General features: G+C 56.5%; 2 protein-coding genes across 2 annotated transcripts in view; one reads left to right on the top strand and one right to left on the bottom strand.

Annotated features, from left to right (window-relative positions):
* Positions 1-7,677, bottom strand: part of SCART1 (scavenger receptor family member expressed on T cells 1) — a 49,616-nt gene extending 41,939 nt beyond the window's left edge. The window contains 1 exon segment of the mRNA XM_069567439.1: positions 7,538-7,677. Within this exon segment, the coding sequence (XP_069423540.1) occupies positions 7,538-7,677 (140 nt within the window).
* On the top strand, positions 5,422-12,927 carry LOC138427642 (olfactory receptor 226-like). The gene is made up of 2 exons (XM_069567408.1): positions 5,422-6,065; positions 11,481-12,927. Exon 2 carries the CDS (start codon positions 11,489-11,491, stop codon positions 12,452-12,454), a length of 966 nt encoding a protein of 321 aa, XP_069423509.1. The 5' UTR covers positions 5,422-6,065; positions 11,481-11,488; the 3' UTR covers positions 12,455-12,927.
* The last annotated feature ends 1,058 nt before the right edge of the window (positions 12,928-13,985 follow it).

The following is a 13,985-nucleotide window of genomic DNA, read 5'->3' as shown; positions in this document are numbered from 1 at the left end:
ATTAAAAGGCGCTTGCTCCTTGGAAGAAAAGTTATGACCAACCTAGATAGCATATTGAAAAGCAGAGACATTACTTTGTCAACAAAGGTCCATCTAGTCAAGGCTATGGTTTTTCCTGTGGTCATGCATGGATGTGAGAGTTGGACTGTGAAGAAGGCTGAGCACTGAAGAATTGATGCTTTTGAACTGTAGTGTTGGAGAAGACTCTTGAGAGTCCCTTGGACTGCAAGGAGATCCAACCAGTCCATTCTGAAGATCAACCCTGGGATTTCTTTGGAAGGAATGATGCTAAAGCTGAAGCTCCAGTACTTTGGCCACCTCATGCGAAGAGCTGACTCATTGGAAAAGACTCTGATGCTGGGAGGGATTGGGGGCAGGAGGAGAAGGGGGCGACAGAGGATGAGATGGCTGGATGGCATCACTGACTCGATGGACGTGAGTCTGAGTGAACTCCGGGAGTTGGTGATGGACAGGGAGGCCTGGCGTGCTGCGATTCATGGGGTCGCAAAGAGCCGGCCACGACTGAGCGACTGAACTGAACTGAACTGAACTGAACCTTTAGCCAGACTCACCAAGAAGAAAAACGAGAGGGACCAAATAAACAAGTAAAAGAGTCAGAAGAAGAACGAGCCCGAGTCCTCGGAAGGAGAGTGATCGAGCAGACAGACGTGGCAAGGGAGGGGAGGCCCGCGAAGCCGACCCCGCCTTCGGAGAAAATGGCACTGATGAGCCTGCAGCCAGACTCACCAGGAGGAAGAACGCGAGGAGCGGAACAAACAAGCGAAAATGGAAGCAGAGGCGACAGCCACGCACGGGGACACAGGCTGGAGACAGAGCCCACGACAGCCACACGCGGCAGGCTGGGCAGGCTGGAGGGAGGGCGCATCCCCAGAGACACGTGCGCTGCCAGGACAGGGTCGAGGAAACGGAATGCGGGACTTCCTTGCAGCCCAGTGGCTAGGCCTCCACACTTCCACTTCAGGGCGTGGGTTCAGCCCCTGGTCAGGGAGCTGAGATCCCACAATCTGGGTTGCATGGCCAAAAAATACCCCACAGAAAACAGATAATTTAAAGACTGATCATTAGTAGTGAAACTGAATTTGTGATTTTAAGAAAAACCCAGGAAATAAAACTCTAGGACTGGATGGCTTCACAGGGGAATTCAATGAAACATATAAAAAAGTAGTAGTACCTATCCTTCTCAAATTATTCCAAAAATGTAAGAGGTTGAGACACTCCCAAATTCACATTACAAGTCTACCATTACCCTGATCCAAAAAATAGATACAGACACTACAAAAAAATAAAAGTATAGGTCAATATCCTTGATGAATATAGATGCAAAAATGTTCAACAAAATATTGGCAAGTGGAATCCAACAATATATTTAAAGGATCATGTACCATGACCAAGCTGGATTTATTCTGCAGGGACACAAGAATGGTTCAATGTTCTCAAATCAACCAATGTGATACACATTAACGAAAGGAAAGATACAAATCACATGACCATCTCAAGAGACACAGAAATGCAATCAAGACAAGGAGACACCACCGCACACCTGCCAGGACGGCCATCAAGAAGGCCACAAGCAGCAAATGTTGGAGCAGAGGTGGAGAGAAGGGAGCCCTCCCACACTGTTGATAGAATGTAATTTGGGGCAGCCTCTATGGAAATAGCACAGAGGTTCCTCAAAAAAGTAAAAAGTGAACCAGCATAGGGTCCAGCAGTCCCACTCTTGGGCATATATCCAGAAAAAATTAAAATGCTAATCTGAAAAGATACATGTACTCCAATGTTATTACAACAGCCAAGATATGGAAGCAACCCGGTGCCCATCAGCAGAGTAACAGGTAAAGAAGTGGTGCGTGTGTGCGGTGGAGTATTACTCAACCATCACCAAGGATGGAATTCTGCCATCTACAGTGGACAGACCTAGGCTTCCCAGGTGGCTCAGTGGTAAACAATCCACCCGCCAGTGCAGGAGCCTTGGGTTGGAAAGATCCCCTGAAGAAGGAAACGTCAACCCACTCTAGTATTCTTGCCTGGAAAATCCCATGGACAGCAGAGGGTGGGCTACAGTCCATGGGGTTGCAGAGTCAGTCACAATTGAGCACGCACACAGGGACAGAGCTAGAGAACGTTATGTTTAGGGAAACAAGTCAGAGAAAGACGGACACTGCGTGATGTCACTCACATGTGAATCCAAAAACAATGCAATAAACGTGTATGCAGAGCAGAAACAGACGCACAGATGTTAAGGGGGAAAAGAAGACCAATGGTTACCAAAGGAGGTAGGGAAGGGAGAGGGGAAAATCGGGGGTACAGAACTGAGAGATATAAAATACCATGTGGATACAAAGTAGATAAGCACCAAGTTTAGCTTTATAGCACAGGGAATCATTGTCTTATAATATCTTTTAATTTAGTGCAATCTGTGAAAGTACTGAATCACTGTACACCTGAAGCTAATAAAGAAGTGATCAAAAACAATAATAAAAAAAATTGAAGGAAGTACACCCAAGGTGCACAGGGGCAAACTGAAAGAGCTCCCAGAGGCCAAATACAGAACAATGTGAGCAACCACATAAATAAAGCAACATCAGATTACAACCCAAAGTTGCTGTTGTTCAGTTACTAAGTCCTGCCCGACTCTGCGGCCCCGTGGATTGCAGCACACGGCTTCCCTGTCCTTCATCATCTCCCAGAGCTTGCTCAAACTCATGTGCATCGAGTCGGTGATGCCATCCCACCATCTCATCCTCTGTCATCCCCTTCCTCCTGCCTTCAATCTTTCCCAGCATCAGGGTCCTTTCCAATGAGTCGGCTCTTCGAATCACGGGGCCAAAGTATTGGAGTTTCAGCTTCAGCATAAGTCCTTCCAATGAATGTTCAGGGTGGATTTCCTTTAAGACTGACTGGTTGGATCTCCTTGCAGTCCAAGGGACTCCCCTGAGTCTTATTCAACACCAGAGTCTGAAAGATCAGTTCTTTGGAGCTCAGCCTGCTTTATGGTCCAACTCTCATAACTACTAGAGAAACCATAGCTTGGACTTCAGTCAGCAAAGTGACGTGTCTGTTTTTCAGCGTGTCTAGGTTTGTCACAGCTTTCCTTCCAAGGAGCAAGCAGTTTTAAATTCCATGTCTGGAGTCATGATCTGCAATGATTTGGGAGCCCCCCAAAAAAGAAAATCTGTCACTGTTTCCATTTTCTCCCCACCTATTTACCACACAGTGTTGGGACCAGATGCCATGATCTTAGTTTTCTGAATGTTGAGCTTTAAGCCAACTTTTTCACTCTCCTCTTTCACCTTCAAAAGGCTCTCTGGTTCCTTGTCACTGTCTGCCATTTGAGTCATATCATCTGCATATCTGAGGTTGTTGCTATTTCTCCTGGCAATCTTGATTCCAACCTGTGATTCACGCAGCCCAGCGTTTTATATGATGCACTCTGCATATCAGGCAAGTAAACAGGGTGGCAGCACACAGCCTGGTCGCACTCCTGTCCCAGCTGTGAACTACTCAGTCGTTCCACTTCCAGCTCTAACTGTTGCTTCTTGACCCGCATACAGGTTTCTCAAGAGACATGTAGGTCGTCTGGTAGTCACAACTCTTTAAGAATTTTCCACAGTTAGTTTTGATCCATACAGTCAAAAGCTTTAACGTAGTCAATGAAGCTGAAGTAGATGTTTTTCTGGAATTCCCTTGCTTTCTCTATGATCCAATGAATGTTTGACCTCTCACCATATGCAAAAATTAACACAAAATATATCATAAACTTCAATGTAAAAAACTAACATTATCAAGAAAACATAGGAGACAATCTTTCTGACCTGAGATTATGCCAGTATTTCTTAGATATGACCCAAAAATATAAAACAACCATAGATAAATGGACTACATCAAAATTTAAAAACCATTCTTTGAAATAGAACAAAAAGACAAACTACAGATGAGGAGGAAATATTTGAAAATTACACATCTAATAAAGGACTTCTATTCAAAAGATAATAAAGTCTCATACTCAAGGATAAGAAAACCACCCAGCGATATAATCAGCAAACTATTTGAACTTCACCAAAGAAGAAACATAGACGTCCAGTGACTCTCTGGGGAACTGCAAATTAAAAGGGCAAAGCAGCCGTACAGGCCCGGCAGGACGGCCGAGGAGCCGTGGGGCAGCTGGAGCTCAGTCTACAAGCACCCCGGGCAGGCGGGACGTTTCACAGTGAGTGATGTACATCCCGGCACGCGATCCTGCCGTCTAACTCCTGGATGGTTGCCCAGGAGAAATTAAAACCTGTGTGTGTGAAAAGTCTTACAGGGCAATGTTCACAACTGAATTATTCACAACAGACAGAATCTCAAGCAACCAAAATGACGGCCAACAGGCAGACATGGCAAACCCATGCATGTTAGCCACTCAGTCGTGTCCGACTCTTCGTCGCCCACCAGGCTGCTCCGTCCATGGAATCCTCCAGGCAAGAACACTGGAGTGGGCTGCCATTTCCTTCTCCAGGGGATCTTCCCGACCCAGGGACCCAACCCCGGTCTCCTGCGTTGGCAGATGCTTTACCATCTGAGCCACTGGAGGAGCCCCATAAATAAGGTAAGTCTTTGCAAAAGAGAAGTGGGAGGGAATTTCCTTAATCTGATGAAAACCGTCACCAGAACACAGCTCGCAGCCAGCGCCCTACTTTCTGAGACCAGAAACAGGCTACTCTCACTTCTCTGTCTGACTTTGCCCTGGAGTCTTGACCGTGTGGTGAGTTACGGGAAGAAAACGTGTAAGGGCTGGAAATGCGTGTGAAGTTGCCATTCTCACAGACAAGGTCCTGGGATATAAAAATCCAGAAGAAGCTATAGAGAGGTTAGTAGAATTCAGAAGAAGTTTAGCAAGATAACTGGCTAACTTGTGTTGACTGAAGACGCACCATGTGAGAGCTGCGAGCCGAGTTTTATTGGGGTCAGAAGGAGAACTGCCGCCTGGGGACAGCACCTCAGACAGCGCCCAGACTGCTCCAGAGCGCTGGCGGCGGCGGTCAGTGTACGAGATTTTGGCGAAGGGGGGAGTTCAAGGCCATCAAGTGCTTATTTACAAAAGTTTCTCTGATAGTCATGAGGAGCTGATGTCACCATTAAGGAATTTAGTGATTTTCTAGATACAAAGAGATGGAAGGATTGGGATCATGAAATCAGTTCCTGAAAATATCTAACTATCTAAAGACCTGTCCCACCAGATGCCCTGGAACACAGCGCCCCGCTTTCCACCCGGAACCCCGTCAGCCGGTGCTGACGCTCTGCAGCTGCGGCGGCACAGGGCGCCGTCTCCCCGGAGGCGGGTGGCAAATGGCCTTGTTTTTCCTCACTTGCTGGCAAACGCTCTTGGCAAGTGCCAATTTGCAGTTGATACTTGTCAATAAACAAACCATTTGTTTTTCTACATGTAAGAATAAACAGAAAATTAAGTCTTTTAAATAGCAATGCCTCATAAAAGCAACAAAAGGGTGAACTATTTGGGAATAACTCGACTGAGTGAAAAGCCGGCTTAAAGCTCAACATTCAAAACACTAAGATCAAGGCATCTGGTCCCATCCCTTCATGGCAGATAGATGGGGAAACAATGGAAACGCCGACAGACTTTATTTTGGGGGGCTCCAGAATCACTGCAGACGGTGACTGCAGCCATGAAACTAAAAGGCGCCTGCTCCTTGGCGAACCTAGATGGCATGTTAAACAAGGGACTGAACTTGGCAAAATGATGCCGAATTTTACACGGGCCTCCCAGGTGGCCCTAGTGGTAGAGAACCCACCCGCTGATGCCGGAGACCTGGGAGAGGCAGGCTCGATCCCCGGGCCAAGAAGACCCCCTGGAGAAGGGCACGGTCACTCACTCCAGCATTCCTACCTGGAGAGGCCCATGGGCAGAGGGGCCTGACGGCCGACATACTGTCCACGGGGTTACATAGAGTAGGACACGACTGAAGCGACTTAGCATGCGGGCACCGAACACGTAGAAACAGCCATCCCAGGCAATGCAAGCAGCTCCAAGCGGCCCTCTTTGGGTGAGTGGTCCATGTGGTTGGGGGTCTCCCACACGGGTTGGCTAGGCAGCGTGGGGCGGAAGAGCAGAGCAGGGGCAGAGAGCGGGGCGCAGGAGTGGGTTCCCTCCTCCCACAGACACGGCTGGTCACAGGCCCCTCTGCCCAGCTGGCACTAGCAGGGTGTGGAAGGGAGGGTCTGTGACCAAGGGCAGAGGTGGGAGAGACCACGGGGCTGGGAGCTCCCACACTGGGGCTGGAAGCCAGAAGCGAAAGCAGGTGGGGAGCCAGGAGGGAAGCCGGGGAGGGCTCTCGGGGTGTGGGGTGGGGTGTGGAGCTCAGCACAGCAGGGGGAGGCCAGCCCCACTTGCGGGCAGGAGGCCTCGGAAGTCCTGGGTACAGATAAGCTCTCTGTGCAGAGGCAGGAAGCCTGCCCCTACCGTGTGGCTTGTTTTCTGAGCAGGTGGAGTTGCGGAGTTTAGGTGGCTCCTGGGGAGGCAGTTCCTGTGGCAGAGACAGAGAAGGGGGCCCCGCAGGGGTGGGTGAGTGGGTGAGGCTGCATGTGGGACGGGGGCGGGAGGGTTGCTTTGGGAGTGACCCAAGAAACAGGCAGGATAAGAGGTCTTAGACAGGGGGTGACGTGAAGCCGGGGTGTCGGCCGGGGGGGTCTGACTCGGCATGGGGCGCAGGGCCCTGGGAAGCGGAGGTTGGGGAACCCTCAACCATGAGCCAAGAGGCTGTCCACAGATGCCTGGGTTCCCAAGAAGAGAAGCTCCAACCACACGCCAAGGTCTTCAACAGACAGCACGACATCCCAGGCGCTCTGCAGCCTGAGATACTCTGAGATACTGCGTGCTCACCAGGGCTCCAGGAGACACTCAACCTTGACTCAGGGATGGGGGCTGGTGCCAGGTCCCTGAGGCTTGAGAACGAGCCCTGAGCATGCAGGAGTGGGGGGCTGCTCACAAGGCCGGAGCCACGCCCCCACAGAGGTTCCAGGGGCCTCCGTGCAGGTATAGCCACAGGGTCAGCAGACAGGGCCCCCCAGGCAGGGCCGCCCAGCCCAGAGCCCACAGCTGCTCCACCCAGCAGGAAAAGAGGCGCCAGACTGAAAGGGCGCCACCCACACCATCAACAACATCCCAGTGTCCTCCAGTGTCATCAGGGCTGGCCACACTCTCGGTCACTTCGATCACCCCGAGTAGGTCAGCTTTACCATCCTCAGAACAAGGCGCGGTAAGGCCCTCGCCCACAGCAAGGGAAAGCCGGCCTCACGGGCTGACATCCCCCTCCCTGATGTGCCCACCTCCGGCTCCGCTCCTGGCCCCTGCCCGCCTCTTAGGGTTGGCCAGCTGTCCCTGTCACCCGTGGGCCCCTTCTCTGCTCCAGCAGACACCGACGTGCCGGGCTGCCAAGGCCCACTCGTGGGGTTCCAGCACCTCCCCTCACCTCCCCAGGGCAGATGGTCCCAGCGCCAGCTCCCCTTCCTGCCTCACAGGGGAGTCTCCGTGTACCTCCTGTGACCCCCGCAGTAGGCCCCGGGGGAGCAGGTGACCGTGAGACTAGCAGGCGGCCCCAGCTCCAGCCCCTCTGCGGGGCAGCATGGAGCTCGCCCAGGACAGCAGGTCTGGGCCATGATCTGGGCCCTTCCTGCAGTCCCAGGTCTGGCCCATGCTGGGCAGGGGCTCCTGTCTGAGGCCCCTCTGCTGGCACCAAGCAGCTGCTAGGTGAAGAAAGTGTCCACTGGTCCACATACACTACACCCATCACACCAGCTCTGGCCCCAGGAGGAGAGCGGGGAAAGCAGGTTTCCCTCTGAGCTCTGCTTCCAGCCGCCACGACTGATGGTGGATCACAGGGGCGGAGGGCCCCTGGGCGGAGGCCTGGCCTCCCCAGAGGAGCTGCGGCCGTGCAGTGTCAGGCACTGGCCCCTGGGAGGAGGGCGGGTGGGGGTAGGGGGGGCTAGCCCTGTCTGCCCCCACCTCCTCCTCCTCATCTCATGTGAGAAGGCAGGCAGTGGGGACCAAGCTCAGCCTCCCACTTAAGACTCGGCTCCCCTGCAGAAACACTTGCGCCTGGGGAGGGGGCGGTGTGGGCTCCCGGGCGCCTGCCCTTGGCCACTCTCCCCATGCAGAGAGGACCGGGGTCCCTGAGCTCCCCAAAAGGCCCAGCCTCTGCTCCTGTGACGCGGGGACCCTGAGGAGGCACCTGTTTCCACCTTAGGTGTCGCCGCCGTTCCTGACTGGAGGGGCCTCTTTGCTGCAAAGGGGCTCTGTGCCACCAGGCTCACCCTTCCGCCTCCTCAGAGCTCTGTCCTGGTAGGGACGCACCCAGATGGTTGTGGGGAACCGGACCGCCCTGGGTGGGGGGTGTAGGGGACATCCGCAGGCTGGGCGCCCAGACCCGGGTCCAGCTGAGAGCAGGCCCAGCCTGTGTGAGCCCTGGCCACCCCCACGCACCGTGACCTGACCTCACAGCCCCCGAGCCCCTCTGAGCGCCCCGGACCAGGCAGGGAGCCTCGCTGGCCGGGTCCCTGCCCCAGAGATCTTCAGACCCCCTGGCAGGGCTGGAGTGAGCCCGCCTCCACCCCGGGGACCCTGCCGTCTTGGCGCAGTCTCGGCATGGCCGAGAGCACACTGGGGCGCACCTGTGCCCACAGCGACCTAGGCTGCCCCGACTGCGCTGTCGTGAGGGGGCATGTCTGTGGCTTGGGGATTACCTGTGTGTCAGAGCCGCGTCTAGGCAGGTGGCGTGGGGCAGAGGACGTCTGTCTGTGTGCCCTTGTCTGCCTGGAGGCGTGGGGTCCGCATGAACGGCGCTCTGCTGGGGCCCGTGGGCTGGGTGTGCAGGGAGCGGGCACCCGTGAATGAATCTGAGTCTGGGGCCTGAGGGCTCAGCCATCGTGTCAGGTTTGGGGAGCAGCACATTCACCGTGCATCCCGGCACAGGACAGGGACTGCGCAGGGTCTGCACGGCGTGGCCTGCGTCTCTGCTGTGTGCCTGGTGTCTGTGTGATGTTGTGTGTCTGTGATGTTGTGTGTCTGTGTGATATGTTGTGTCTGTTGCTGTGTGTGTGATGTGTTGTGTGTTGCTGTGTGTGTGATGTGCTGTGTGTCTGTGCGGCGTGTCATGTGTGATGAGCTGTGCGTCGCTGTGTGTATCGTGCTGTGTGTCTGTGTGATGTGTCGGGTGGTGATGTGTTGTATGTCTGTGTTGTGTGTGTGACGTGCTGTGTGTCTGTGTGACGTGTTGGGTGTCTGTGTGATGTGTGACATGTCATGTGTATGATGTGCTGTGTCGCTGTCTGTGACGTGCTGTGTGTCTGTGTGATGTGTTGTGTGTCTGTGTATTGCTGTGCGTGATATGTTGTGTCTGTGTGTTGCTGTGTGATGTGTTGCTGTGTGTGATGTGTTGTGTCTGTGTGTTGCTGTGTGTGTGATGTGCTGTGTGTCTGTGTGATGTGTTGTGTGTCTGTGTATTGCTGTGCGTGATATGTTGTGTCTGTGTGTTGCTGTGTGATGTGTTGCTGTGTGTGATGTGTTGTGTCTGTGTGTTGCTGTGTGTGTGATGTGCTGTGTGTCTGTGTGACGTGTTGTTGTGTGTGTGCATTGTGTGTGTGATGCGTTGTGTGTCTGTGATGTGTTGTGCGTCTCTGTGATGTGTTGGGTGGTGATGTGCTTGCTGTGTGTTGTGTGATGCGCTATGTATGTATGATGTGTTGTGTGTCTGTGATGTGTTGTGTGTGTGATGTGCTGTGTGTCTGTGATGTGTTGTGTGTCTGTGTGATGTGTTGTTGTGTGCGTGATGTGCTGTGTGTCTGTGTGACATGTCAGGTGGCGAGCTCTGGGGCTCCCCCTCCCACGACCCTGGGAAGCAGCCTCTTGCTCCATCTTTCAGAGAAACGGGTGCTGGCTGAAGACAGACTTTGTTCCAAGCCCCGCAGCCAGTCAGCGACCGATCTGAGCAGACGTGGCTGCCAGACCACCGGGGACCACGGTGGGGAGGGGGCCCGGGGCGGTCCGCCCAGGCCCGGCCACAGCGGGCCCAGCACCGCCCCGGTGGTCTAGCCAGGCGCCCTCCTCGGCCCGCAGTCACTGCCGCCCCCGCGGGCCGCAAGGCGCCCCAGGGTCAGTAGTGAGTGCAGGTCCTCAGAGCTTATCCCCATGAGCGGGGGCCATGCCATGCCCCCGCGGGACAGCTGAGTGGCCGGAGGCGAGGGGACAGCAGGTGAACGGAGGAGGGCAAGGTCTGAACCCAAGCAGACAGCCCTGGGGCCACACCCGGGAGCCTGGGGCTCCACTGGCCCCTGACGTCTTTGCAGGATGAAAACTGGGAGCTCCTGCCGCCTGGAGCACCCGGACACGGGGCAGAGATGAGAGGCTGGGGCTTCTGCTACCCAGAAACGCTCTCCACAGGTGACCAGCCTGCCACCAACGGGGTGTGAGTCCAGCACCAAGCCTGGGCCCACTCAGGGCCAGTTCTGAGGCTCTTACAGTGGACACAAAGCTAAACCCAGCCACATCGCAATGAGCTGAGTGGTCTGTAAATGGGTTTTGGAGGCCTGGAAGCTCACAGGAGCATCCAGAGGGCCCAGGACAGATGGAACAGGCTAACGTGGGGCAGGGGGTTTGGGGTGGGGCAGCAGGAGAAGAGAGCCGGCTGCCCGGTGAGGTGGGGTCAGGGCTGACTCTAGCCTGAGGATCCAGCCCTTCCAAGCCTGTGAGAATGATTTCCTGTAACAGGGAGGAAGCTGCCGCCAACCCCGGCAGCCCCTTGACTGTCCCCCTGGGGTGGAGGGGGCGGAGACCCACACAGAATGGTCCCGCCCCAGGGCCAGGTTCAGACAGAACTGGTCAGGCGGCTAGGGCTGGACCCTGAAGGCCATGGAGGGGACCCAGGGTGGGGGGACTCGGCCCCTGGGTGCTGCTAACCCTCTGGAGCATGCTTCTCCTCGGAAACATGTGCCCCCCTCCCGGAGTCTGCCGAGAGTTGCGGTGTGACTGTGGGGAAGCTTGGCGAGGCTGTCACTGCGGGCAGGGTGCCCTCACCTGGGGAGACAGCGAGCCTGGCTCCAGGCCTAGCCCCTCCCAGCTGCCCCACTCACTTGCCCACTGTCCCCAACCACAGGCCCTGGACCATGGCCCCCCACCCATCCCTCCCAAAGCTGTCTTGCAGGTCCCCAGGTTGGCCTCTGAGGTGTCCTGCAGGCGACCTGCTCCCCCTCCCTACAATAACCACGTCTGTCTGCCTGCTGCCAGGCAGGCTGGTGGCCCCAGAGTAGACATCTGCCCAGCGCCCACCAGGGCCTGGCAGGAAACTTGTACTGCCGTGGACCAGGCGTGGCCAGCAGCGGGGATGTGGATGGTCAGGACCCCTCGTCACAGGGAGCTGGGCGCCATACAGGGGGCGCGACGCCTAATCCGCCACCTCTGCCCTCAGGCAGGGCCATGCAGGCCCCGTCTGCAGGGGCCAACCACTCGGAGGTGACCGAGTTCATCCTGGTGGGCTTCCCGGGCTCGCTGGGGCTCCACGCGTGCCTGTTGGCACTGTTCCTGCTGGCCTACCTGTTGACCGTCACCGAGAACCTGCTCATCATCGCCGTGGTCCGCGCCAGCCCCGCACTGCAGAAGCCCATGTACCTCTTTCTCAGCAACCTGTCCTTCCTAGAGGTGTGGTACGTCTCTGTCACAGTGCCCAAGATGCTGGTCAGCCTGGTGGTGCCCGGGGCCCGACGCATCTCCTTTGCGGGCTGCATGGCTCAGCTGTACTTCTTCCTGGCGCTGGCCTGCACCGAGTGCGCCCTCCTGGGGGTCATGGCCTACGACCGTTACGTGGCCATCTGCAGCCCCCTGCGCTACCCGGCCATCATGAGCCCCGGCCTCTGCAGCCTCCTGGCTGCCGGCTCCTGGCTCTCGGGCTTCACCATCTCTGTGGGGAAGGTCTTCTTCATCGCGCGGCTGGGCTACTGTGGCCCCAACGTCATGAACCACTTCTTCTGCGACGTGTCACCCCTGCTGAACCTGGCATGCTCCAACGTGGCCCTGGCTGAGCTGGTGGACTTCCTCCTGGCGCTGCTCATCCTGCTTGGGCCCCTGCTGCTCACCGTCTCCTCCTACACGGCCATCATCAGCACCGTGCTGCGTGTCCCCTCCGCCGCTGGCCGGCACAAGGCCTTCTCCACCTGCGCCGCGCACCTGGCCGTGGTGGTCATCTTCTACTCCGCCTCGCTCTTCATCTACGCCCGGCCTCGTGCCATCTACTCCTTTGACCTCCACAAGCTGGTGTCCGTGGTCTACACAATACTCACACCGCTGCTCAACCCCATCATCTACTGCTTGCGGAACCGGGAGGTCAAGGAGGCCCTGCACAAGGTGGTGCAGAGGGCAGCCCAGGCCCGGGGCGCCATCTCCTAGGACAGGCTCCCCACACACCCCCGGGACCCTGCCCAGACAGACGGGACCGCCTGCTGCACCGGGAGACAGTGCTGGGCAGCCCAAGGCTCTGAGAGGGAGGCCTCTGCACCATCCACAGGGGAAGGGGAGGGGACAGAGCCCCAGCACTGTGGGTGGGGGCCACACCCACGCTTTGCCCCTTCAGCCAGCACTGTGGGGAGAGCCCACCAAGGGGGCTCGCCCTGGGAGAGCTTGCCCATCGCTGCGCCAGGCCAGGCTCCGAAACTCCGGCCGCTCAGCTATCATGGCAGCCACTAGGACGGAACAGATGTCCCCTGAGAGGCGCCTAAGCTCAGAAACTATGGGTGTGCCCCTCTTTCAAAATGGGTGTACTTTCAAATCAAATGTCTGTGAAGCAATCATTGTAAAAAGCAGAGTGAAAATACTGGGTCCCTGACTTGTCATCTAACCAATAAAGTGAGTGTTGCATGCCAGCCTGTCGCCGGGTGCTGCGAGGTGCTGCTGAGGCCGGGGGGTCAGGGAATCACGCCTGGCTGACACAGCGGAGCAGCAGGCACGGGCGGTCAGGACCACACAGCAGGGCCTCCAAGGTGCCGGGGCCCCAGGCCCCATCCTGAGCCAGCCAGCAGGCCAGGGAGAGGTGTGGTCAGCCCCTGTGGGACGGCCGCAGTGACGGGAGGTGGGGGGAGGGCAGGCCCCAGGCCAGGCTGAGCTCACATCTGGAGACACCCCTAGGCAGTGCACGGCCTGGATCTGGGGCTCCAGACAGAAGGCGCCAGAATAAAGCCTCAGTGTCACCAGGATACAGCGGGAGCCGGACTCAGGACCGTGCCCAAGGGCAGGATGCAGGCCCAGGAAGGAAGAGGCCAGACACCACCCTCACCCTCAGAGAAAGCCTGAAGCACGCAGGCGGCGACCTGGACGAGAGGGCCAGGCGAGACGAGGCGTTTCCACTGGCTTCATCGCAGCGGGCCAGACGCCAGCGGGGGAGAGCAGGGTCTGGGGCTCGGGGAGGGGGACAGAGGGACGGCCGACCCACTCAGGGCGGGAGGAGCGTGGGGACAGGCGGGCGGCCTCAGCTGGGACGGGCGCCTCCCGGCCAGCGGCCTCAGCCCTCAGCCCACCCTTTTTGTTTGAAATTTATTTATTTTAGTTGGAGGCTAATAACTTCACAATACTGTGGTGGCTCTTGCCATACACTGACGTGAATCAGCCGCGGGTGCACACGCATCCCCCACCATGAACCCCCCTCCCACCTCCCTCCCATCCCATCCCTCAGGGTCGTCCCAGTGCACCGGCCCTGAGCGCCCTGCCTCATGCGTCAAGCCTGGGCTGGCGATCTGTCTCACGCATGGTGATACGCATGTTTCAATGCTATCTCTCAACTCGCCCCGCCCTCGCCCTCTCCCTCAGAGTCCAAAAGTCTTCTTTACATCTGTGTCTCTTTCACTGTCTCGCATACAGGGTCATCGTTACCATCTTTCTAAATCCCGTGTGTATGTGTTAATAGACTGCATTGGTGTTTTTCTTT

The sequence above is a fragment of the Ovis canadensis genome, chromosome 22, assembly GCF_042477335.2.
Source record: "Ovis canadensis isolate MfBH-ARS-UI-01 breed Bighorn chromosome 22, ARS-UI_OviCan_v2, whole genome shotgun sequence".
In the NCBI taxonomy this organism is placed as follows: Eukaryota; Metazoa; Chordata; class Mammalia; order Artiodactyla; family Bovidae; genus Ovis; species Ovis canadensis.
The sequence above is the reverse complement of the archived record's forward strand: the minus strand, read 5'-3'. Positions and strand labels throughout refer to the sequence as shown.

Bases quoted from the DNA above. Each gene is read 5' to 3' on its own strand.
- LOC138427642 (XM_069567408.1), top strand. From the start codon at position 11,489: ATGCAGGCCCCGTCTGCAGGGGCCAACCACTCGGAGGTGACCGAGTTC.